This window comes from Plecotus auritus (assembly GCF_963455305.1).
Source record: "Plecotus auritus genome assembly, chromosome: 7".
In the NCBI taxonomy this organism is placed as follows: Eukaryota; Metazoa; Chordata; class Mammalia; order Chiroptera; family Vespertilionidae; genus Plecotus; species Plecotus auritus.
The window spans coordinates 61315764-61342497 of record NC_137774.1 but is presented as its reverse complement, the minus strand read 5'-3'; the positions used below and the strand labels follow the sequence as shown (position 1 = coordinate 61342497).

Genomic DNA, 26734 nt, shown 5'->3' with positions numbered 1-26734 from the left:
ACATAGGCAGTAAAATCTCAGATATCTCTAGTAGCAATATGTTTACAGATACATCTCCTAGGGTGCTGGTGGCAAATTCTAGCAGGTCATAATTATGCAAGAAGTTCATCAGAAGGCTGATGGACACCTTCAGCAGGGCTGAATGTCTGCATATTATTGCCTGCTGCCAGAGAGCTGAGGGCAGTTCCCTCAACCCAGTGGTCGGCAAACTGCGGCTCGCGAGCCACATACGGCTCTTTGGCCCCTGGAGTGTGGCTCATCCACAAAATACCATGGCCTGGGCAAGTCTACTTGGAAGAAGTGGCGTTAGAAGAAGTTTAAGTTTAGAAAATGTGGCTCTCCAAAGAAATGTCCATCGTTGTACTGTTGATATTTGGCTCTGTTGACGAATGAGTTTGCCAACCACTGCCCCAACCTGATGGTCCTTTATTGTTTACCAAACTTTACCTTTGATATGTATATCTTCTTTGCTAAAGGGAAAAACGTGGGAATAAAAAGCTGTGGGTTCAGACATTTGGAGAGCCCACTTCACTACTGTGTTTCCCGAAAATAAGGCATCCCCCGAAAATAAGGCCCAGGCTCTGTCTCAGAATGAAAATTCATTTACTGTAAACTGGTCACTAGGGCCGCTCCGACTGGCGTCTAGCAACCAGTGACGTTACGCGGAGTCCTAACGTCACTGCTGTGTGGAGGCGGAGCGGAGGTCGGAGTGAGCGGTGAGCGCGGGGCGGGAGAGAGGAGGAGACTCTCGCAGATGCGTGTAGAAGAACAGGAGGATTAGAGCGGACGGGACGCGGCGAAGGTGGTGAGTGCTGGTCTGTCTCTGGTGACACTACCTGATGCTCGCGGCCGCCTTCATGATGACTGAAGGTTCTCAGTCAGTGGCAGACCCTGCTCCAGCCCAGATCCAGGCCCCAGCAAGCCCAGTGACAGTCCCCAGGAAGGCCCCAGGGGGTAAATGTCTGATAAAGGGGTAGGGGGGATGTCTGGTGAAGGTGTTCAGTGGCACAGGGGTGGGGGGAGGGGGATCACTTAAAATGACAAGGAGGATCAGAGGGGGCAATCAAAATGACACAGGAGGATCAAAAGCAGTTACTAAAATGGTAATCCCCCCTCTGATTCTCCTGTGCCATTTTGATTCCCCCCTCTGATCCCCCGTGTCATTTTGAGTGATCCCCCTCCCCCCACCTTGATACCCCAATTCCTTTTTTTTTACCCCTAGAAATGAGCGCAAAAAGAAAAAGCTACTCCGTGGAGTACAAGAAAGGAATCATGGAAGACTCTTGGGGCCAAAATCTTACTGCTTTCTGCAAAGAGAAGATGTTGAGTATCCGATTGGTCCGAAAATGGCGAGCAGAGTATGGTAACCTCATTGAACAAGTGGACAAGGGAAATGCTAAAAAGCGCAAGTGTGGATCAGGTCGGCAACCACTATTTTCCGAGCTGGAAGACCTGATCTGTGAATGGGTTGTTGACAGGAGAGCAAAGGCTTTTGGTTGTGAATAGGGCTCAGATTCAAGAATTTGCCCTTGCAATGGCACCACAGTTTGACATAGCCCCCAAAGACTTCAAAGCATCACAACACTGGCTGGATAATTTCCTGCAGTGAAGTGAACTGTCTTTAAGAAGATCTACAACATTGTTTAGGTTGGAAGATACTCAAGTTATTAAGCGAGCACTTGCATTCAAGTCCTTTATTGATGATGCTGACTTCTCTAAATACAATCTTTCCAACATGATTGCTATGGATGAAACTGCAGTGTTTATGGGCCAATCATCTCAAACAACAATTGAACAGCGGGGTGCCTCCTTAGTGTACATTCCCTCCACTGCTTACGAAAGTGCACGTGTTTCCTGTATTTTGGCAATCCGTCTGGATGGCACTAAAATCCCACCTTTAATCATTTCTAAGGGCAAGAAGGAAAAGATTGAACGTGTTTTGGGCATTTTTATTCTTGAAACTGAAAAAGCCTGGGCCACACAAGCAGTTATAAGGAAGTGGGTCGATTTAATGCTGCCGCTTGTTATGCGAGGGAGCCAAAGAGGTCTGCTAGTCTGGGATGCAGCCAGCACTCACCGCGCTAAAGACATGAAGTCATTTCTTCACAAAAGAAAAATAGATCAGATAATGATTCCCACAGGAATGACGGCCTATCTCCAGACTCTTGATATTGCAATAAACAAGTCATTCAAAGACAATTTGCACATGGAAATTAATGACTACATTGAAAATAGAATGGAGAGAAATCAGCGTGGAAACTTTGTGAAACCTAAACTGCAAGAAGTTGTGACTTGGGTGAAGAATTCATGGGAGAAAATCACTGACAGTTGCATTGCAAATGCACTGCGAGCAGGCTACCTTGACAAGAAGTACTCATTTAAAGACAGTGCTATTGCTAAACATGAGAGATTTGGTCCACTGATTCTGAAAGAAATGGAGTCACAAGAAATTCACCAGGAAATTCAGGAATTGGATTGTTATGATGATGTTCCAGAAGATGATGACGTGATTGCCATTGAATAAATGAGTAAATTCTTGATACTGTAGGATTCACAGTTTGTCTAGTTTGTGTTGACAACTACCGTACTACCGTACCGTATACAGGTAATAAATTTCCTTTATTTTCAGTTAACAATAAATGTGTACCGTATTCTTCTTCATGGAAAAATAAGACATCCCCTGAAAATAAGACCTAGCGTGTCTTTGGGGGCAAAAATTAATATAAGACACTGTCTTAATTTCGGGGAAACATGGTAGAAAGTGGAGCCTCCCCTGGCTCCCCCATGCCTCCCAAATTTCTATTTCTTGTCTAGTCTCTCAATTCATTTATAAGCAGTCCTTCTCCAGATTCCTGAACCCTAGCTGTGGAAAGACTGTGGCACTAGGGCAAAGGAAACTAAGGAGAAAATAAACAAATGGGACTACATCAAAATAAAAAGCTTCTGCACAGCAAAAGAAACCACATCAAAATGAAAAGGGAACCCACTGTATGGGAGAACATATTTGCCAATGATACATCTGATAAGGTGTTAATATCCAAAATATATAAAGCACTCATACACCTCAACAAAAGGAAGACAAACAATCCAATTAAAAAATGGGCAGAAGACCTGAATAGACATTTCTCCCAAGAGGACATACAAATGGCCAAGAGACATATGAAAAAATGCTCAAAGTCACTAACCATCATGCAAATTAAAGCCATAATGAGATATCACCTCACACCAGTCAGATGGCTATCTTCAAAAAATTGACAAACAACAAGTGCTGGAGAGAATGTGGAGAAAAGGGATCACTAGTTCACTGCTGGTGGGAATGCAGACTGGTGCAGGCACTATGGAAAACAGTATGGAGTTTCCTCAAAAAATTAAATATGGAACTTCTGTTTGACCCAGTAATCCCACTTCTGGGAATGTATCCTAAGAAACCCCAAAACACCAATCAGAAGGAATGTTCATAGCAGTGTTGTTTACAATAGCTAAGAATTGGAAACAGCCCAAGTGCCCATCAGTAGATGAGTGGATAAAAAAGCTGTGGGACATGTACACAATGGAATACCATGCAACTGTGAAAAAGAGGGTTCTCTTACCCTTTGGGGCAGCATGGATGGACCTGGAGACTATTATACTAAGTGAAACAAGCCAAACTGAGAAAGACAAATATCACATGATCTCACTTATTTGTGGAATCTGATGAACAAAATGAATTGACCAACAAAATAAGACCTGAAGCGTCGAGGCATGGAACAGACTGACATACCTCAGTGTGGGGTTGGGGGAATGAGAACAGATAAACCAAAGAACTTATATACTTCCTAGGGGCCTGGTGCATGGAATCGTGCATCAGTGGGGTCCCTCGGCCTGGCCTGCACCCTCTCGCAATCCGGGACCCCTCAGGGGATGTCGGACTGCTAGTTTTGGCCCTATCCCCACAGGCCAGGCCGAGGGACCCCACTGGTCCCTCAGGCCTCTAGTATGCATATAAGATCTTTGGTTAATCTCTTCCCACCCCCCTTCCCCCTTCCCTCTGAGAGTCATTGGTCTGTTCCATGTTTCCATGCCTGTGCATTGAGCATCTGTCCCCTAGTGGTCAGTGCACATCATAGCTACCGGTCGAATGGTTGCTTAGGCTGTTATATATATAGATATGCAAAGCCCATGGACACAGGCAATAGGGTAGTGAAGACCTGGAGGGGGGGTGTGTAGGAGCTGGGAGGACGGGGGTAAGAGAGGAGCCTGGAAGATATCTGTAATACTATCAACAATAAAAAATACATTTTCCAAAAAAAATCTCCCAGCAAATGAAAGCCCTGGTCCAGATGGCTTCATAGGAGAGTTTTACTAAACATTCAAAGAAGAACTAATACCTATACTCCTCAAACTATTCCAAAAACTCCAAGAGGAAGGAACTCTTCCAACTTCTTTTTATGAGGCCAGCATTATCCTATATAATAAAGAGCTAATATACTAATTAGACCAAACAGCTAAACATCCTTCCAGAAGACCTTCCAGACGAAGGGCCGGCCGAGGCTACAAGGGGCTGCAAGGGCCGGCCGAGGCACCCAGGGCTGTGAGGACCAAGCCCCTTGCGTGAATTTCGTGCATTGGGCCTCTAGTCCTAATGTAAAATCAGAGAAAGACACTACAAAGAAAGAATTACAGGCCAATATCCCTGATGAACATAGATGCCAAAATCCTCAACAACATAGTAGCAAATCGAATCCCCCAATATATTAAAAAGATCATCCACCATAACCAAGTGGTCTTTATTCCAGGGATGTAAGGCTAGTACAATATTCTCAAGTCAATAAACGTGTTACACCACATCAACAAATTGAAAGACAAAAACCACATGATCATATCAATAGATGCAGAAAAGCATTCGACAAAATCCAACACCCATTTTTGATAAAAACTCTCAGCAAACTGGGATCATACCTCAACATAATGAAGGCCATATATGACAAACTTACAGCAAGCACACATCATACTCAATGGGGAAAAACTAAAAACTAAAACCACTTCCCCTAAGAACAGGAACAAGACAGGGATGCCTGTTTTTACTTCTCTTATTCAACATAGTACTAGAAGTGATCAGACAAGAAGAAATAAAAGGCATCCAAATTGCAAAGGAGGAAGTAAAACTCTCATTATTCACAGATGACATGATATTGTACATAGAAAATCTTAAAGACTCCACCAGGGAACTACTAGACTTAATAAATGAATTTGGCAATGTAGCAGGATATAAAATTAATACCTAGAAATCAATGACATTTTTATACACCAATAATGAATTCTCAGAAACAGAAACTAAACAAACAATCCCATTTACCATTGCAAAAAAAAAAAAAAGTAAGGTACTTAGGAATAAACTTAACCAAGGAACTAAAAGACTTGTACTTGGAAAACTATAAGATGTTAAAAAAGAGATAGAGGAAGATATAAACAAGTGGAAGAATATGCCATGTTCATGGATTGGCAGAACTAACATCATTAAAATGTCCATACTATCCAAAGCAATCTACAGATTCAATGCAATCCCTATTAAAATACCAATGGCGTATTTCACAGATCTAGAACACACTCTCCAAAAATTTATATGGAACCAAAAAAAGACCCCAAATAGCTGCAGAAATCTTGAGAAAGAAGAACAGAATTGCAGGGATCACAATACCAGATATCAAGTTATACTACAAAGCCATTGTAATCAAAACAGTCTGGTATTGGCACAAGAAAAGGCATATAGATCAATGGAACAGAAAAGAGACCCAGAAATCGACCCAAGCCATTATGCTCAACTAATATTTGACAAAGAAGGCAAGAGCATACAATGGAGTCAAGACAGTCTCTTCACTAAATGGTGTTGGGAAAATTGGACAGGTATATGGGAAAAAATGAAACTAGACCACCAACTTAACCATACACAAGATAAACTCAAAATGAATAAAAGACTTAAATGTAACTTGTGGAGCCATAAAAATCCTAAAAGAAACCATAGCCAGCAAAATCTCAGCCATCTCTTGTAGCAATATGTTTGTGAATACATCTTCTAACACAAGGGAAACTAAGGAGAAAATAAACAAATGGGACTACATCAAAATAAAAAGCTTCTGCACAGCAAAAGAAACCAGCAACAAAATGAAAAGGAGAGCACTATATGGGGGAACATATTTGCCAATGATACATCTGATAAAGGGTTAATATCCAAAATATTTAAGAAACTCATACAACTTAATAAAAGGAACATACATAACCCTATTTAAAAATGGGCAAAGGAGCCCTACATGGTTTGGCTCAGTGGATAGAGCATCGGCCTGCGGAATGAAGGGTCCCAGGTTTGATTCCGGTCATGGGTACACGCCCGGGTTGCAGGCTCCATCCCCAGTACCAGGTGTGCAGGAGGCAGCCAATCAATGATTCTCTCATCATTGATGTTTCTCTCTCTCTCTCTCTCTCTCTCTCTCTCTCTCTCTCTCTCTGAAATCAATTTTTTAAAAAAATGGGCAAAGGACAAGCGGACATACAGATGGCCAAGAGACTTATACAAAAATGCTCAAAGTCACTGATCATCAGAGCGATGCAAATTAAAATGACATTGAGGTATCACCTCAGACCTGTTAGAATGGCTACCATCAACAAATCAACAAATGACCAGTGCTGGAGAGGATGTGGAGAAAAGGGAACCCTCGTGCACTGCTGGTGGGAATGCAGACTGGTGCAGCCATTATGGAAAACAGTACAGAGTTTCCTCAAAAAATTAAATATGGAATTCCCATTTGACCCAGTAATCCCACTTTTAGTAATATACCCTAAGAATCCTGAAACACCCGTCAGAAAGGATACATGCACCCCTATGTTCATAGCAACACAATTTACAATAGCTAAGATCTGGAAACAGCCCAAGTGCCCATCAGTAGATGAGTGGATAAAAAAGCTGTGGTACATTTATACCATGGAATACTATGCAGAAGTGAAAAAGAAGGATCTCTTACCCTTTGAGACAGCATGGAGGGACCTGGAGAATATCATGCTAAGTGAAATAATCCAGTCAGAGAAACACAGGTATCACATGATCTCACTCATATGTGGAATCTAATGAACAAAATAAACTGATGAACAAAATAGATCCAGGGACATGGAAGCATGGAACAGAGTGTGGAATCCCAGAGGGAAGGCGGGGGAGGATGGGTGGGTAGGAAGAGATCAACCAAAGAAATTGGTTGATACCCCATGGACACAGACAATAGGGTGGTGAAGGGCTGGGGGAGGGGGAGTAGAAGGCGTCAATGGCGGGGGGGGGGGGGCAGGGAAGGGGATATATGTAATAATTTCAACAATAAAGATTTAATTTAAAAAAGAAAACATCAAAAGGAGCTGGGCATCTGTGGAACTGCAGCTGCAGCAGCTTTGATGAAAGCTGGCGGAAAGGTGGAACCTGTGATTGGGACCAAGGGGGAGAAATACCCTGGCCTCTTCCTTTCTCCTGCCTTCCAGTCTCTCACTGGTGCATGTCATTGGCCAAACCCACACAGAAGCCAGCCGCTGAGAGACTGAGAATGCAACCTGAGGGGTCAGAGAGGTTAAGAGAAACTGGAGCTCAGGGAGATTAAGCAAGTTTCTCTTGTAATGCAGCCTGTAAGTAGCTATCTCAGGCCTGTCCGATCCTGGACCCCGGTTCCGTCTACACAATGTGCAGTCCCTGGACTTCTTACATCTCCCAGGTCCCACTCCTGGAGTCCGTGCAAGTGGTTGGCCCCTCGCCCCTGCAGTATTCTAGCCGAGAATGGAACTTCCTGGGGGACATCCCACCCAGCAGGGGTCACATAGGCCCAGCCTCTAACTCTGAGAGGTTACAAAACGGTAAGCCTTAGAGTGAAGAGTGAAAGTCACATTGTGTTTTCACTCACTGGTCTCACGAATGACTATCAATTAAATAACCTCCTTTCTTTACTGAGTTATGCTCCAGGCGTCTATACACTGGGAACAGAGATTCTGTTGTGAAAGATTGGAAGCTAATTTTCTTTAATATACAATGGAACTTAAAATCTGAAAGCCAAAATTACTAAAAACAAACAAAAACAATTAAGTCAATAATCAAAAAATACTTGAAGGTTCACTCAAATACATTCTGGACTTCGACTGTAGGGCACAGCAATTGTATTTTAAGGAAGCAAAACTTTAAAATGGGAAGATGGCTCACTCATTGAGGGTCAGCCTAAAACCATAGTCCTGGTTATTCTAACGGTTAATTCTTCTGCCATAACTCTCTTGCTCCGTAGCAGTTTGTGACACTACCTTTTAGATATAGATTTTAGAGAATTCTAAAAAACCCAAATCTCAGGAGGGGAATTTTGGAATTCAATTTCTTAGACTCCAGGCTTTGGTCACATGGACAGTGCTCTCCACATGTGCTGGACACTCCACGGCATGCCCAAGAGAACTCAAATGCCTACGGACAGCACCGTCTCCAGTCATTTCTAAAGGCAGGAGACAGAGTGAATGCTTAACTAATCTGTTTTGGTCCTGGGATCCAACGAGAAGAGATGAAACACTCAGAGTCGGACACATTCTGCACTCCCTCACCATGACCTGTAAACACTGTGACTCAGTTAAAGCACCAAGGTTCTTACCAGTAAGTCCTGTGTCTGGTTAATGTGTGTAACCAGTAGTCCATTGTCTGGATTCCGGCCCAGTCCTCTGACATCCTCCTGGTTCAGCTGCTTCTTTGGATCCCTGTCCGTGTTCCTCTTCATGCTGCGGAACAGTGACTCAATCAGTGCCCCAGCCCTGGACATCCATTCCAGCTGGCGGTGCCTCGGGGAACAGTTCATTTCTGTCTAGTAATTGGGGAGGGTTCCCATAGGGTCCTGATAAAACACGGACCCCAGGCTCCTGAGGACATCTGTCCTGTCGTTCTGGTAGGTAACTGAAGCCTGAGGCCTGAGACAGTGCAGTGGCCATTTACCTGCCTCACTTCAGGGCAAGTATGCCCCTCCAACTCGCAGAGCAAGATATTATTATTGTTTTCATTTACAAAATCAGAGATGCTGCTTCCCAGGAATTTCCCAGATAGTTGTCATCTTAGCCTTTGTTATCATGACTAGTGTGTGTAGCTATTATAAAAACACCCAATGTTTTATTATGAAAACACTCACTGTTTTATTAGAAAAACACCCAGTGCTTATTTTCCTAGGGAGGAAAAGTCTTTGGTAACTTAAAACTTTGGAGTTTGCTGGGTTAAATAGTAAAAAATTATTAAATATCTAGGTATTTTGAAATAACAGGATATTGAAATATTAATCTGTTTGCCTACTTTTGGATTTTTATTAGAGAATCTAGAAGATAGGTTTGAATCTATTAATGAATATGTTGTATATTTTATTTGAATTATATCTCTTAAAAATGTGAATGTATTGCTAATCTGAGAAATGTTAAGTACTTACTTGTCATCTAAAATTTAAGGTTCTAAGAGTTAAAAATTCTATCTAACAGGAAAAATTGTATGGTTTTAGCAATAGAAGGCACGAGGTAAGGCAATGCATAGACAATAGCCTCGGTGGCATCGATATACATTTGAACTCTCCTTTAATCCACCCAATAAACACTTATTAAACACCTACAAGGTATCGGGCTTTGTGCTAGGTGCTGAGGATATAACGTGAACAAGGTAACAAGGGTTTTTCAATCCTGGCCCTTTTGACAATTTGGACCAGGTAATTCCTTGTTGTGAGGCAGTCCGGTTGTCAAACTGCATCTCCACTGGAAGATTGCAGGGTGCCTGGCAGCATCTTGGTCTCTGCCTGTTGCCTGCCAGCAGCACTCCACCTCAAGGTGTGACAGCCTGAAAGGCCTGTGGATGGGCCTGGCGGTGTCCTGGGAGCACACTCCACCCCCGTGGAGAGTCACTGAGCTAGACTTGTCCTTCTAGAGGGGAGGACTGAGGTTAAAATTAACGACCTTCATCACAGATTGCGGAAAGGCTCTGAAGGAAGTCAACAGGATGGCAGGGTAGAGAATAATCAGGAAGGTGGTCAGTGAAGGCACCTCTTGAGCTTCAACCTTATTTTTTAAATATATATTTATTTAAATATATTTTATTGATTTATTACAGAGAGGAAGGGGGAGGGATAGAGAGTTAGAAACATCAATGGGAGAGAAACATTGATCAGCTGCCTCCTGCACACCTCCCACTGGGGATGTGCCCACAACCAAGGTACATGCCCTTGACTGGAATTGAACCCGGGACCTTTCAGTCCGCAGGCCGACGCTCTATCCACTGAGCCAAACCGGCTAAAGCTAAATATATTTTTATTGACTTCAGAGAGGAAGGGAGAGGGAGAGAGAAATAGAAACACCAATAATGAGAGAGGATCATTGATCGGCTGCCTCTTGCACAAACCCTACTGGGGTGGAGCCCACAACCAGGGCATGTGCCCTGACTGGGAATCAAACTATGACCTTCTGGTTCCTAGAAGGACGCTCAATCACTAAGCCTCACTGGCTGAGCTACACCTTATTGAAGGATGAAAAGGAGGTGGCCATGTTAAGAGTATGGGGAAGGCTGCATGAGAAAGAGGGGACAACAAGTGACCATAGCGATTTTGAGAAGATGGGGAAGGAAAATACTGAGATAAGATTGATTTTTTTTCTCTGAGAACCACATCTGCACTCAGAGGGCTGAGCCCCACAGCCTGCCTCTCTCAGCTCGTTGACTCCGTGGTCGACACGGATCCAAGATTCTTTGGGAAGCGTCGGAAGCAGGAAAAGCCTGTCTTCAGGGAAAAGTGGAGTTAGTGGCCACTGCCTGCCTGGCTTCTGTGGCCGCTCTCTCCAGGCTTCCTCCTCTCTTTCCGCCCGCACCTTCTCGGTCTCCTATGCAGGGTCCTCCTCCATTGCTGAGTGTTCTTCCAGGCTAATTCATGAACTTCCTCTTTTCCTGGGCAATCTTATCCTTGTCCATGGCTTCAACTATCACCTATACAACAATGACTCCCAATGTGTGTCAAAAGCCCAGACCCGCTGTGGCTCCAGACCTGGCTGTTCACTGACACTGGACATTTTCATCTGGAGAACGTCACATTCAACATGGCCAAGACCAATTCATACTCTCTACAAAGGAAGGCCATCTATCTTCCTTTTATTATTTAGTTTAGAGAAAAGACTCACCACCCATCTACCTCTGAGTCAGAAACCTAGGACTTGTTCTTGACCCCTCATGCCCCATGTCCAATCCCTCACCTGCTCTTGTCTGTCTCTCCACTAATCTGTCTCCACTGACATTTCTCTTGTCCAGGCCAGTCATCTCTGCCATAGACAACGTCACTAGCCCCTAACTGGCCTCCTTCCCTACAATATGTTCTCCTTACGAAAGCTCAAGTGATCGTTTAAAGACGCAAATCCAATGTCATGCTTCTCTCTCCTGCTTAAAACTGTTCAAAGACTTCCTTTCATTTCTAGGATGACGAGTAAGATCCAGTGGCATCTGAGGCCTCACATGGTCTGGCTGCTACCTGCCTACCTCTCCAGTTTTCCCACTTCACCACTGCTCTCCCTTCAATTCCCGAGTGCCACAGTTCCTTTAACCACAGGGCCTTTTAGAAAATATTTTTTTTATTGCTTTCAGAGAGGAAGGGAGAGAAAGAGAGAGACAGAAACATCAATGATGACAATCATTGATCGGCTGCCTCCTGCACACCCCATACTAGGGATCGAGCCCCAACATGAGCATGTGCCCTTGACTGGAATCAAACCCGGGACCCTTCAGTCCACAGGCCGACGCTCCATCCACTGAGCCAAACCAGCCAGGGCTAACCACAGGGCCTTCTGATGTGCTCTGGAACATCTTCTACCAACCTACTCCTCCTTGAAATTTCAGCTCAGATATCATTTCCTTGGGAAGTCTTCTTGAGCATCTCACTTTCCTGCAGGTTCCTTTGTGTTACAGAAACTCAGAGGACGTATCCCTTTCTTTCAGAGACTTATTTTCCTTTAGAATGACACACTAGTGTGATTCCGAAGAATTGGTGTCTCTCTCCTTTCGGTTGTAACTGACATGAGAGCAGGGACCACAGATGATAAATATTTTGAGATGGGAGGTGAAGGGAGAGGAGGAGATTGCGAAACTGCTTTAGGTCTTGAATTTCTCATTACTGATCCCAAGCACTTGTGAGAACTGACTTCACTTCCTGCTCTCAGATTCCATGAGGTACCTGCCTGAGAGACCATGTTCTTTATAATTCCCAACCTTTTTTGCTTAAGTTAGCTCACTGGAGTTTCTGCCATTTGCAACCAAAAAAAATATTGGCAACTTCTAGCAAGTGAGAAACTCCCCGTGGAGACGCAGCTTGAAGCCTAATGATGGTGTGGCAACTCGCTTTTTTCTTTAGGGTCTTTAATCCTTTACTTTAATCCTTTACTCAGGGGATGCCTTGTCTTTTGGGAAGCACCAAGATAATGTGGCAATGTCTTAAAAAACACAACTGGCTTCACGTCAGTACGCTTTGCTGGGAGACTTAGCGGCAGAGAAACACTGCTGAAAAAGCAACACCTCATAAAGAGTGGACACTCCTCGTCTCCACTCCATTCCAGGGACAGGTTCCCCCTAATGAGCTCAGAGGCCTGCAGGACTGGATTCGGGGTGCCCTGTGTGGGCTGGTGGAGGAGGGTTGCAGAACAATGTAGCGTGTGTGCTTAGAAGAGCCCTGGACTTCTGTTTGTTCCTTTCTCTGCAGAATGGAAGTGGGATGACTAATTGCCCTGCCTACTTCAACCCGTCGCTAAGGGGACCCAATAAGACCAAGAATGTGAAAGGGCCCTGTAAACTGCCAGGCACCAGGGAAACGGAGCACTTGGTATGGCAAGTGCTGCCTCTCCAAGCACCTCCGTGACTCAGGCAATCCTTCCTTCCACACACACTTACGGAGGCCTGGGAGCAGGGAGCGCTGGCTGGGGGAGGCCGAGGTGCAGGGAACACAGCCCTTCTGCTGTGTCAAAGGAAACCTCATCAGGGAGGCTTGTTTTGAGCACCCACCTCAGAGCAGTGCCTCTGCCCTTTCTTTAATCCTTAGCAGGTCCCATCATCTAATGGTATTTTTTGTGTCTCCTCATAAACCCACTGGAGGTAAGACCCACGGGGACAGGGACTTAGGTTGGAAGCTAGAATGCTTTTGCAAAAAACAATGCCTAGATCATAGTAGCTCCCCCCAAATATTTGTTGAATAAATGTACTCAGGACAGGTTGAGTTTTGACAAGGGTGGGCCACCTCACTCAGGGGAATGATTACAGGAAGGGAACATGAAAAATGGACCTTGGTTAAGGGGAGAGGTAGCCCTGAGTGGGGGACAAAAGAATGCCAGCTAACTTCCTGTTTTGCTAACAGCTGCATCTCAGAGTCTCCTAAATGTTTATCCAAAAGAAAGCCACCCCCGGGTTGGCATTTTTTAACTGCCAAATAACCTCTCGTCTGGCCCCCACCCAACCCATTTTACATTCTGCTGCTGGAACATCTTCCCAACATGCAGAACTGCTCGCCTTGCTGCCCGTTTAGACCCAGCCATGGGTCCCCAGGGCCCTGGGGGACCACAGGAACATGCTTTGCAGGTCTTACCACTCCGTCAGGCTCTGGCCCTTGCTACCCCTCTACCTCCTCTCATCCTTCCAGGGTCCCTGGCGCGCTTACTATTTATGCCCTTGCTATTTATGCCTTTCTTTGCTCAAGTTGGAACAACTTCTAGAAATATCCTTTGCCATTTCTGTTTGACAAGAAAACTCAGAAAGTCTCTCCTGAACCCCATTTGCTGCCCCCGCAAGTCCCAGTGAGAAGATAGTGTTCTCCAATTGCCACCCACACCCCTCTTTCACACCAAGTTGTCATTGTCTACTGTTGTACCCCCAATACCTGGCACAATGCCTGGCATGGAGGGAGCAGATGCTTAAGACCCCGGGCTCCCAATACTTCCTCTCAGTCCAGAGCTTAGCGTGCCCCCTCCCCCCCTCACTGACCGCCTCTGGCAGCCCTGGCCCTCACCTGACTGTCTCCATTCACGTCTCCATCTCCAGGAGAAGAGCCCTGCAATCGCAGGACTCGGCTTTGTCTGGTTCCCTTCTGCGCTCTAAGCAGCGGAATGTTGAGCTTGCCCGGCCGGGAAGCGTTAGCTGGTCTCCAAGGTAACGGCGGCGCCAATGCAGCCGGAGGCGGGGGCGGGGACTGCCGCTTTGTGAACCGCCTCCCCAGGGCACTCGGCGCTTCGCCACCACAAAAGCCTGGGAATAGGAAAGGGACCTGGGTCCAGCGACCTGCTTAGGTCCGCAGAGCCCCGAGCGAGCTGCCGCCGGCGGTGGGAGCGCAGAGAGCAGAGAACCGGGCGCAACCTAGGCCTGGGGCCGGGGAGGCCCGGCAGCTGCACCCCGCTGAGCCGGGCTAATGGCACAGCGGGCTCGGGGCCTCCTAGCCTCAGAAGAGCGGCTACTGCAATGGTTCCCAAACCCGGTGCCTTCCGAGTCCTCTGGCTGCTGGCGAAGAAAACACACTCTCCCTCCGGAGACGGAGGCCCCAACCTCTGACGATGGCCCAGGGATTATGATGTAACCAGCCCTCCCCCGCAGCTGGACTGGAGAGAAAGGAAGGGCTGCCGGTTTACCGGCCTGTCCACCGCTGAGGGTCTGCCCTGCGTTTTTCTTCTCCAGGCCATTTCTCGAATCGCCGTCTTCCCTTTCTGAACCTGGAATGTTATAATTTAGAGCACACGCCGCTGGTGGGAGTCCTGGTGTGTAGAGACCCCTCAGAGGCTGACCCCAGCAGTGGCTCCGGAGGCAGGTCAGAAACAAAACCCAACTGCACAGCAGTCCTGGGCCGAAGCAGCAGGTGTAAATCCAGGGCATTTGGTCAACACCTGCAAGGCGGAAGAGGTAAGACTCACATGAGGCCGAGAGCAACCAACCACCAGCGGCTACTCCGTGAACAGGGTGGGTCCCTGGCAATCCCCGGGGGGAAGGGGTGGCTCGCTTAGAGGCCATTTTTGGAGACACTAGGCTGAGACACATAGTTAACCACCCTCACAACTTCCTTTGCTCCTGAGTACATAGGTGTGTTTTTTTTAAAAAAATGTTACTGATTTTTAAATGTTGTTATTGATTTTGGGGTGGGGGGGATAGAGATAGAAACATCCATGAGAGAGAAACATCCTAGATCCGCTGCCTCCTGGACACCCTCTACTGAGGATCGAGTCCGAAACCCAGCCCTTGCCCTGACTGGGAATCGAACGGGTGAACTCTTGGTTCCTGGGTCAATGCACAGCCACACGGGCCAGACTGTTAATGATTTTAGAGAGAGAGGAAGAGAGAGGGAGATAAACATTGATGAGAGAGAGCTACATGGACGGGCTGCCTCCTGCATGCCTCCTACTGGGGTCAAGCCTGAAAACGCAAGCCTGCCTGACCCGGGATCAAACCAAAGAGCTCTCCGTCCACAGGATGACACTCAACCACTCAACCACGCTGGCCAGGATGGCTGCATCAGTTTTCAGCATCTTACAAAGTAAAACCCAGTATTGCAAAGTCGTCACTGCTTTTTTTTCTGCTTGAGCTTACATGACACACATAATCTGGATGAGTTTGAGCAGATGGATAAAGCAGAGTAAGTTTTTCAGGCTGTGTAACCAGCCATGAGGAAAGCTATGTGTCCAGGCACCATTCTGCTCAGTAATCATCAGACCATATTCGGCTCACCATGGGCCCCATGCACTAGTAAGTGAAAGGTTCGGAGTGGGCCGGGATCCCGCACCTAGAACACGAGGCCATATTGTATCGAAAGAGATTTTTATTCCAGTTACCTGGGTGCAGGTGGGCTGAGTCCGACAAAAAAGCGTTAGCGGAGACTGAAGGGGGAGGCAGACTTTTATTAATCCTTGCTGGCTGCTGCCGCTCTGCGGACGTAAGGGTCCGGTTTGTCCTTGTTCCTCCCGGGCCAGGCGTCTTCTGGTTATCTGAGCTAGGCTATGCAAAGGCTGCAAGCTTTCTGCAAGATATCTGCTAAGCACAGTAAGTTTCCTCTGTCCCGTTTTATTCTCTTTAACCCTTTCAGTAAGGGATTGAAGCACAGTAGGAACTTCTCTTTCTCTTACCTTAGGTTCTTTTTTTTTTTTTTTTAATATATTTTATTGATATTTTACAGAGAGGAAGGGAGAGGGATAGAGAGTCAGAAACATCGATGAGAGAGAAACATCGATCAGCTGCCTCCTGCACAGCCCCCACTGGGGATGTGCCTGCAACCAAGGTACATGCCCTTGACCGGAATCGAACCCGGGACCCTTCAGTCCGCAGGCCGACGCTCTATCCACTGAGCCAAACCGGTTTCGGCTCTTACCTTAGGTTCTTGGTACCTGATCAAGGTCAAATGATCTCTGATCTTTATTTAGGAGTGCTAACCTGGTACCATTGTCCCAAATATATTTGCTATGGTCTAAATGTTTGTGTCCCACCAAAATTCCTGTTGGAAACTGTGGGAACCACGCCAGGGTCCCCGGATAGTCAAGGCCAATGGGAGCACAGAGGCTTTGTGGTCAATACACCAGAATGGCCAAGGCCTTTCTGAGCATGAGCCTAATCGGGGTGCCCAAGGCCAAGACACCATGAGCAGGTGCAAGGACACTGTGCCCTTCTGTAGCCACATGATTGCTGTCACTGTTGGCAACTAGCCTTTCTCTCTGGAGTAATACACTAGCACAGGTTACTGACCAGGAATCTGTTAGAGAGAGCAGCTAGGAAGAGAAGGGCGGAGCGCTCAGACGGAGCTGAGAGCTGGGGCTGCTACTATTCAAGGCTAAGAGTTCAGAGAGAGCTCAGACAGCTACCAGGTTACCCAGCCAGTGTTCTGGGCAGGGAGGCAGAAGCTGCGGAGGCAGAGCTTAGGTGCCACTACGATGTGAGGTGGAGGGTCCGGCTGCTCAGGTAACAGCTGTGGGTACAGAGATAATGCTGCTTTTTGTAGGAAAGATATGTATTTACCAGCCGGTGTGCAGCTGCCTGTTTTATGGACACTGTTATGAAGGACTGTTCTGTCTGATGGCTATGTGGCCACTGGCTTCTGCAATAAAGACTCATCCTTATACACCCAGAGCCTCTCATGGCTTCTCCGTCTAAGACCCGGCGTCCTAGGAAGTCCAGCCCCAGGCAGAGGGGCTCGGACCTGACACCTGTGACTAGCGAGCAGAGGATAAAGGAGGAACGTAGACTAAGTTCCCAACAGTCATTACAGTGGGCAGGGTTCGAGGAAGAACCAGCCCTGTGTTTGGCGTAGTCGAATGGAAAGAATGTAGACGACATGGGCTCAGAACAGCTCAGAGCAGCAGTGCTGAGCAGGGTCCTGCTGCCTCTGACAGAAACTCAACCCCTTAGGTCAGTGGTCGGCAAACTGCGGCTCGCGAGCCACATGCAGCTCTTTGGCCCCTTGAGTGTGGCTCTTCCACAAAATACCACAGCCTGGGCAAGTCTATTTTGAAGAAGTGGCATTAGAAGAAGTTTAAGTTTAAAAAATTTGGCTCTCAAAAGAAATTTCAATCATTGTACTGTTGATATTTGGCTCTGTTGACTAATGAGTTTGCCGACCACTGCCTTAGGTAATGGAATTCGGAGATGAGTCCTCATGAGAATCCCCTGTGAATGGGATCAGTGCCTGTATTAAGGAAAGGGCAGGCAGAGCTCCCCAGCCCCCTCCCACCATGCGAGGACCGGAGAAGTCTGCCACCCAGAAGAGGGCTGCCATGGGGCAACCTGGTCTTGCACTCCCCGTTTCCAGAAGTGTGAGAAATAAACCTTTTTAAAGCAATGTTGAAATGACCATGGTTTTACAGCTTTGTGTACTGAAATTTCATTTCTGTAAGATAAAGACACAAAAGTAAAACGTATGAATTCAGGGACTTTAAAAGTAAAATACCCTAAAACTAAATGTTTTAAGTTGTATACCGTAAACCTATATAATTTTGTTAACCAACTAGAGGCCCAGTGCATCAGTGACCTGTGGGGTCCCTTGTACTGGCCTGCGGGGGTTGGGCTGAAACTGGCTCTCCGACATCCCCCAAGGGGTCCCAGATTGAGAGAGGGCGCAGGCCAGGCCAAGGGACCCCACTGCTGCACAAATCCATGCACCAGGCCTCCGACGTCCCACGATGGGTCTGGGGTGCAGGTGAAGCAGATGGGGGCTGACAGTGCCCCAGCAGCAACCTAACCCATGGCCAATTCCGTGAGGAATTGGGCTGCCTCCTCTACTAGTTGGAGTATCTGCCCCCTGGTGGTCATTGCATGTCATAGCTACCGGGCAAATGGTCGCTTAGGCTTTTATATATATAGATGTAACCCCAATAAATTCAATTAAAAAAAAAGAAAGATTGAAGTTCACAGCAGGCTCACTTGGTGACAGAATGATTTGAACTAGCATGAGGTTAGTTACAATTTTTTTTAAAATTTATTTTTTTAATCCTTATCTGAGGATATTTTTTCCATTGATTTTTTTTTTTAAGAGTAGAAGGGAGGAGGATCCAAGATGGCGGCGTAGGTAAACACCTAAACTGCTGCCTCACACAATTTCAAAACTACAACTAAAAGACAAAACGTCTATCACCCAGAACCACGGGAAAGCTGGCTGAGTGGAAGTTCTACAACTAGAAGGAAAGAGAAAGGAGCATTGAGACGTGCACAAGCGCTGAAAAGCTGAGGTACGGAGGCACGCGAATCGGGCTGGCGACGGGCGACTGGGAGTGCTGCTTTTTTCCAACCCGAAGGGAGACAAGCTCCCGATTACTCCGAACTCCAGTTTCTGGGGAGATGCGGGGAACCCAAACTCCTACGGGGAGAAGCTGGACTGTCTGCCATTGGGTCAGAAAGTGAGAGTGGCTTGCTTGCAGGGCTGCACACAGGAATAATTGTTTACTGTGCTGGGGTGCGAGACGCGGGGACGCGGTTGGAGACACAGAGCCGGCTAACTGGCAGCCATCACTGTTTGCCACTCCCTAGCCTAGTGACGCCCTGAGACCCCGCCCCACACAATCTACAAACCCACCCAAGCTCCAAGCAGTGGCTTTAGCATATGAATGGCCTGCCCTATTGCAGCTTAACCTAGCAAACTTGCAGCCCGGGTCAGACAGCTCCAAAACCTCCAAACCCCAAGCAAAGAGGAGAAAACTGTAGTTCTCGCTGTAGCTCCTGCTGGGTGGCCTCAGACAGTAGCTGACCTGCACCCCATTGGAGATCCAGAAGCCAGTGTACCTAATGGTCAGTGTGAGACACCAGATTTCAACTCCTCACATCCATAAGTGACACATTCAAGAGGCAGACTCAGTGAGCACCAAAGCCCCACTGAAACAAGGCCTGCACCATAAGCGTGTCTCCAGCGCAGCAGTTCTTCCATTATAGACACAGCGGGTCCTCACAGCCAATTGGCCTGGAGGTCAATTCCTCCCAGTGTACCAACAGCAATCAAGGCTTAACTACACCAAGACTTTGCACTCAGCCCACAAGGGGGTGTACCAAGAGCGTCCACCTCAGGTGATTGGGGAGGCTGAGCTACTGGCCCCTATAGGTCACCTACCACACAAAGCCACTCCATCAACACAGGGAAGCAGCCAAAATGCGGAGACAAAGAAACATGTCACGAATGAAAGAAATGGAGGAAAGCAAACTACTGGATGACATAGCGTTCAGAACCACATTTATAAGGTTACTCAAGAATCTTCTAAAAACCGCTGAGGAACTTAGTGAGACCTTTAAGGATCTTAATGAGAATGCCAAAAAAATGGAAAAGGACCAGTCAGAAATTAAGCATACACTGTCTGAAATAAAGAATATACAGAAATTCAACTGTAGATCAAAGGATCCCAAGAATCAAACCAAAGATCTGAAATATGAGGAAACAAAGAACACCCAACCAGAAAAACAAAAAGAAAAAAGAATCAAAAAATATGAAGATAGTGTAAGAAGCCTCTGGGACAACTTTAAGTGTACCAACATCTGAATTTTTGGGGTGCCAGAAGAAGAGAGAGAGCAAAATATTGAAAACCTATTAGAAGAAATAATGACAGAAAACTTTCCCTACCTGGTGAAAGAAATAGACTTACAAGTCCAGGAAGCGCACAGAACCCCATACAAGAGGAATCCAAAGAGGACCACACCAAGACACATCATAATTAAAATGCCAAGGGCAAAAGACAAAGAGAGAATCTTGAAAGCAGCAAGAGAAAAACTGTTAGTTACCTACAAGGGAGTACCCATATGACTGTCAGCTGATTTCTCAACAGAAACTATGCAGGCCAGAAGGGAATGGCAAGAAATATTCAAAGTGATGAATAGCAAGAACCTACAATCAAGATTACTCTACCCAGCAAAGCTATCATTCAGAGTTGAAGGTCAGATAAAGAGCTTCACAGACAAGCAGAAGCTAAAGGAGTTCATCACCACCAAACCAGGATTACATGAAATGCTGAAGGGTATTCTTTAAGAAGAGGAAGAAGAAAAAGGTAAAGATAAAAATTATGAACAACAAAATGACATCAAATACATACCTACCAACAAGTGAATCTAAAAATCAAGTGAATAAAAAATCTGATCAACAGAATAAACTGTTGAATATAATAGAATCAGGGGCATAGAAAGGGAGTGGACTGACAATTCTCAGGGGGAAGGAGGTGTGAGGGGTGCGGGAAGAGATTGGGCAAAAATCTTACACCTATGGATGAAGACAGTGGCGGGGGGTAAGGGCATGGGGTGGGGTGGGGTGGGGAATCAGGTGGAGGGGAGCTATGGGGGGAAAAAAAGAGGAACACCTGTAATAATCTGAACAATAAAGATTTATTAAAAATAAAAATTAAAAACAAAAAACTACTTGAGAATACCCTAAGTGCAAAAAAAAAAAAAAAAGATTAGAAGGGAGACAGAGAAACATCAATGTGAGGGAGACACATTGATTGGTTGCCTCCCACACAAACTCCAACAGGAACCAGGGATTAAACCTGCACCCCAGGTACATGCTCTTGACCATGAATCAAGCCCAAGGTCCTTTGCTGCACAGGCCAACACTCTAATCACTTAGCAACACTGGGCAGGGCACAATTTATTCTTTTTAATGTGACTCTTTAGATGTTTTGTGATTAGGGAATGCTGCCTCAGTCTCTGATGGGGATTTATATAGCAGTGGTCATCAAATGGTGGTCCTTGGACCACGGTGGTCGGTCCATGAGGTCTGAAAGGTTGTCAACTGCTGTTATATAGTATATAGTGTAAGCACCTTAATTATTATTATTTTAAATGTTTTTATTGCTTCTAGAGAGAGGGGAAGAGGGATAGAGAGAAACATCAGTCGGCTGCCTCCTGCATGTCCCCTACTGGGGATGGGCCCCGCAACCCAGGCATGTGCCCTGACTGGGATTGAACTGGTAACCTCATGGTTCATGGGTCAATGCTCAACCACTGAGCCATCCCAGCCAGGCAATTTTTTTTTTTTTTACTCCTCACCGAGAATATGTCTATTGATTTTAGAGAGAAAGAGAGAGAGACATACATCAATTGCCTCCTGTATCCGCTCCGACCAGGTTTAGAACCTGCAATCCAGGTATGTGCCCTGACCAGGAATCGCACCCGTAACCTCTTTGGTGTACAGGACAACATTCCAACTAAGCGAACTACCCAGGTGGGGCCTGATATTTTTTAATCTGAAAAAATTCCAAAGGTCTTTTAACTTTTTTATTTAATCTTTATTGTTCAGATTATTACAATTGTTTCTCCTTTTTCCCCCCATAGCTCCCCTCCACCCAGTTCCCACCCCACCCTTTGCCCTTACCTCCCCCCACACTGTCCTCATCCATAGGTGTATGCTTTTTGTCCAGTCTCTTCCCACACCTACCACACCCCTTTCCCCCCAAGGATTGTCAGTCCACTCCCTTTCTATGCTCCGGATTCTATTATATTCACCAGTTATTCTGTTCCGCAGATTTTTAATTCACTTGATTTTTAGGTTCACTTGTTGATAGATATGTATTTGTTGTTCATAATTTTTCTCTTTACTTTTTTCTTTCTCTTCTTAAAGAATACCCTTCAGCATTTCATATAATACTGGTTTGGTAGTGATAAACTCCTTTACCTTTTTCTTATCTGTGAAGCTCTTTATCTGACCTTCCATTCTGAATAATAGCTTTGCTGGGTAGAGTAATCTTGGTTGTAGGTTCTTGCTATTCATCACTTTGAATATTTCTTGCCAGTCATGTCTGGCCTGCATAGTTTCTGTTGAGAAATCAGCTGACAATCGTATGGGTGCTCCCTTGTAGGTAATTAACTGTTTTTCGCTTACTGCTTTTAATATTCTCTCTTTGTCTTTTGCTCTTGGCATTTTAATTATGATGTGTCTTGGTGTGGTCCTCTTTGGATTCCTTTTGTTTGGGGTTCTGTGCGCTTCCTGGACTTGTAAGTCTATTTCTTTCACCAGGTCGGGGAAGTTTTCTGTCATTATTTCTTCCAATAGGTTTTCAGTATCTTGCTCTCTCTCTTCTTCTGGCACCCCCATAATTCTGATGTTGGTACGCTTGAATTTGTCCCAGAGGCTTCTTACACTATCTTCAACTTTTTGGATTCTTTTTTCTTTTTTTTGCTTTTCCGGTTGAGTGTTTTTTGCTTCTTTGTATTTCAAATCTTTGACTTGATTCTTGCGTTCCTCTCGTCTGCTGTTGATATTTTTTATTTCAGTCAGTGTATGTTTAATTTCTAGTTGGTTCTTTTTCATATCTTCGAGGGTCTCGTTATATTTATCAGCCTTTTCTAGGATATTCTTGAAGAGCCTTATAACCATGGTTTTGAATTCTGTATCCAGTCATTTGTTTTCCTCCATTTCTTTCGTTTGTGATCTGTTTCTTCGTCTCCCCATTTTTCACTGCTTACCTGAGTTGGTAGAGTAGCTTTGTGTGCTAGGTTTCCTATATGGCCCCGTGGGTCGGCCTCCCAAGTTAACCTGAGGTGGACACTCTTGGTGCACCTCTTTGTGAACTGTGTGTACAGCCTTGTTGTAGTTAAGTCTTGATTGTTGTTGGTATCACTGGGAGGAACTGACCTGCAGGCCAGTTGGCTGTGAGGATCAGCTGTGGCTACACTGGGAGATTTTCGGTGCTAGAGACAGCCTTATAGGATTAGCCTTGCCAGATTGCAAAAGCCTCTGCTCAGCTTGGAAGGGGTGGAGTCTCAGGGCAGGGCAGTCAGTCTTGGCTTCCTGTTGGCCTTGGCCTTGGGCGTGAGTCTCCAAACCTCTGCCTTCCGTGGTTCCCGAGTTTCCGCCTTACAGTCCAGATTTCCCCCGTAAGAGCGTGGGTCCCCAGGGGCCGCCCGGAACTGCGGTTCAGTGCAGTCGGAACTGGGGTTCAGTGCAGTCAGGAGCTTCTGACTCCCTTCCGCTAGGGATAGCCTGTGGTAACCTCCGCAGTCAGTCTTTGTGCACACTCGCGCCTCCAGACCCCTGCTGCCGCGGCTCCCCTGAGTCTCTGAGTCTCCGTGTACCTTTCTCTCTACCTGACAGTCCAAACTCCCCCTGTATGAGCCTAGGTCCACAGGGTTTTGCCTGGAACTGAGGTTCAGTGCAGTCGGAACTGGGGTTCAGTGCAGTCAGGGGCTTCTTTCCCCCTCCCACCAGAGAAAGCCAGCCCGGCACTCCACCGCCCTTCCTCTCTGCTGGCGGGTGTCTCCGTACCTCAGCTCCTTGCTGCTCCTTCTATGTGAGCTTTCCTCTTTCCTTCTAGTTGTAGAATTTCCACTCAGCCAGCTTTCCTGTGGTTCTGGATGGTGTCCATTCTATCTTTTAGTTGTAGTTTTGAAATTGTTGTGCGGGGCAGCAGTTTAGGTGCTTACCTATGCCGCCATCTTGGTTTCTCCGGTCTTTTAACTTTTAATAAGTACAGTAGTAACTACTGTGCAGCTTCGAGTCCCTATAATCCTCGTGTGTTGGAATGAGCAGCTAGTAGTGACTTTATGATTTTGTTCTTAGCAATCTAAGACCCGCTTTGTTTTTTAAAAATTGAGATCTAATTGACATGCAACATATTAGTTTCATGTGTACAACACAATGATTTTATATCTGTATATACTGTAAAATGATCACCACAATTTAGTTAGCACATAGTTAAATTGGTTTTTAGAAGCCACCTGTGGTATTTTGTCACAGTAGCCCAGACTAAGGTAAGGTTATTATGTGATACATACTTTTAGATATTAACTTGTATTTTGTTTTACTTCTTACCTCCATTTCAAACCAGCAGCAGGTGCTTTGTGATGCGCTGAGAAGCAGTAGCCTGGAGTGAACAGTTCTAAGCCTGATCCAAGAATTGAAATACCACAGTGACATGTCAGAGCATGGGAAGTAGGGGCTGTATGTCAAGAGTAAAGTGGAAGTGTATCAAGATTCTTTTGGTTAAAAGAGACAGAAACGCAACTCAAACCGGCTCAAGGAAAAAGGGAATTTGCTGAAATAACAGAAAAGCCCAGGGGTAGTTCTGGCTCTGGAGTAGCTGGCTCACAGGCTGAAGCGATGGTCATGGAAATCGGTCTCCACCTCTCAGCTTCCTTGCACCTGTGATGGCGGTGCTCTCAGGCAGGCTCTTCCTGAGGGCTGGCTTGGCTGCCAGCAGCACTATTCTTTCCCCACACAACTTAGCAACCTTTAAGGAGAACACCACTTTCCCAGGAGTTTCAACAAAGTCCCAGTATTGGGGTTGGTCACATGACATGCCTATTCCTGAACCTAGCACTGACTTGGCCAGGTTGGCTTGTATCCAGCCATGGAGCCAGAGAAACCATGTGGCCTAAGGGCAGTTTTCCAAATAAAAGAGCTGGATTTTGTGTCTTTTTTACCAAAGAAGGGGACATGGCAAATATACCTTTGTGTGAAGCCAAAGGGGATGAGGATAATCCCCAGAGGTCAAGGAATCAGAGATGTGAAAATCAGAGGGAGCAGGGAGTTGCTCAGTGTTTGGTAGCAACACTTCGGTGAGATGGCAAAGCCTATGAGGAAATGAGTCCTGGTGTCCGCAGGGAGAAAGTCCACAGGCATAGGGGTTCCCAGCTCACCAGAGCTGACCATGACCCACTTGTGGGTTGGACACAGAACTACTGGGACAGTCCCATTCAGCCTGGGACAGTTAGGTCTCAGCAGTAATAAGAGCAGACAGATTGATAGGGGCAGAAATAGGATATTGGGAACCAGCTAGATTGTAAGAAATATTAATCATGCTCTGTTAACCGTGATTGTTTATTTTATTTTGATTAAGGAAGGCACATTCTAACGTGGCTGGCAGTTACACACGGGACCTGGGAGCTCACCTGGAAATGCAGCCCATCATTTGCAGCTTCCTATTATCATGGAAAGATTAGCAACCTATTGCAGAAACCAGAGCCGCTAGCCCTTTGAAGACCCCAGCCCTTTTGCCTACTTCCCCATGTCATCTTTGTCCTTCTACCCAATATAAGCAGCCGGCTTATGGTGGGTGCAGAGCAGATGTTTGTGGATGACCTGCTGCTCTTCCATGCTGCTGGCAGTATTGGAATAAACGTTCATATGATTCAACCCTGTCTCTGCTTAATTGGCTCAAGTAGTGACAGGCTGAATGGACCCACTGATTGTCTGGTTACAAGATGACAAACTACTGGAGGAACCTTCCTAATGTTTGAGCCCTGGACCTTTGCATAACTTCCATGGTAACTCAATAACGGATAGATTTCCCACTAACAAGGTGGAAGGGAACTAGTTGATAGCCTGTTTGGGAAAATGTCCTGGGTGCTTAACTCCCAAAAGAGTCCCAACAAAATCAATGGATGGCATCATGTTGCTCACCAATCAAGGAAGTTACAGTCCTGCTTAGCGACAGCTCCAGGATAAAGCTTGACAACAAGAGGGAAATGATGGAAGATTAAACACAAACTTAATAACTTAACCTACTGTTTTCCCCCCAACAGAATATGTAGCATTCACAGATTGTTTCTAAGAAGGACTACCTTTCATGGTGGTTTTATCCACAACCAGAAGCAGCAAACCAGAGTTAGCTGCTCATGCCTGAGCCAAGGAATCATGTCATGAAACTGGGACAAGCTATTTTTATATCCTTCTGACGAGCCAAACTGGTAATGTGGGACAGCAGAAATAGTCCTAGATTTGAAGTCAGGGAAGCTACATTTGAAACCCAATTCACCAGTTACAAGTTATAGGACTTTGGGTACACCCCTTTGTTTTGTTGTTAGAATTTTAATAAATACCAGTGGCCTGGTGCACATTGAGAGGAAATTAATTAGAAGAAATATTTTAATATTGCTATTCGCCCTTACTCTATAATAGAAGTGTCAACCAAATTTGCAATTAACAATAACAGATCGAAACACACGCATGCAGTTGGCACCATCGAGAGCTTTATATGTATCGTGCATATGTGAGTCAACTTAGCCATATATATATATATATATATATATATATATACACACACACACACACACACACTAGTGGCCCAGTGCACAAAATTCGTGAACCGGGAGGGTGTCCCTCAGCCCAGCCTGCACCCTCTCCAATCTGGGACCCCTCAAAGGATGTCCTACTGACAGTTTACAGGGATTGGGCCTAAACCGGCAGTTGGACATCCCTCTTGCAATCCGGGATTGCTGGCTCCTAACCGCTCACCTGCCTGCCTGCCTGATTGCCCCTAACCACTCTGCATGCCAGCC

At 45.9% G+C, this 26734-nt stretch overlaps 1 protein-coding gene and 1 long non-coding RNA gene across 7 annotated transcripts in view; one reads left to right on the top strand and one right to left on the bottom strand.

Annotated features, from left to right (window-relative positions):
* Positions 1–14159, bottom strand: part of VWA3A (von Willebrand factor A domain containing 3A) — an 80062-nt gene extending 65903 nt beyond the window's left edge. For all 5 annotated transcript variants that reach the window (XM_080680732.1, XM_080680733.1, XM_080680736.1 and 2 more), the window contains exons 1-2: positions 14031–14159; positions 8634–8757 (exon numbers count right to left, since the gene is read on the bottom strand). In XM_080680732.1, coding sequence (XP_080536858.1) covers positions 8634–8757; positions 14031–14044 — 138 coding nt within the window. In that variant the 5' untranslated portion in view covers positions 14045–14159. The remainder of the gene's footprint in view (positions 1–8633; positions 8758–14030) is intronic.
* Positions 14160–14240: 81 nt separating this feature from the next.
* LOC308254554 lies at positions 14241–25588 on the top strand. Of its 2 annotated transcripts, none has more exons than XR_013961233.1 (3): positions 14241–14911; positions 18525–18714; positions 24286–25588. It is a non-coding gene; the product is annotated as an uncharacterized lncRNA (long non-coding RNA). The 2 variants fall into 2 exon arrangements; XR_013961234.1 differs by having other exon boundaries at positions 14774–14911; positions 18520–18714; positions 24286–25582.
* The last annotated feature ends 1146 nt before the right edge of the window (positions 25589–26734 follow it).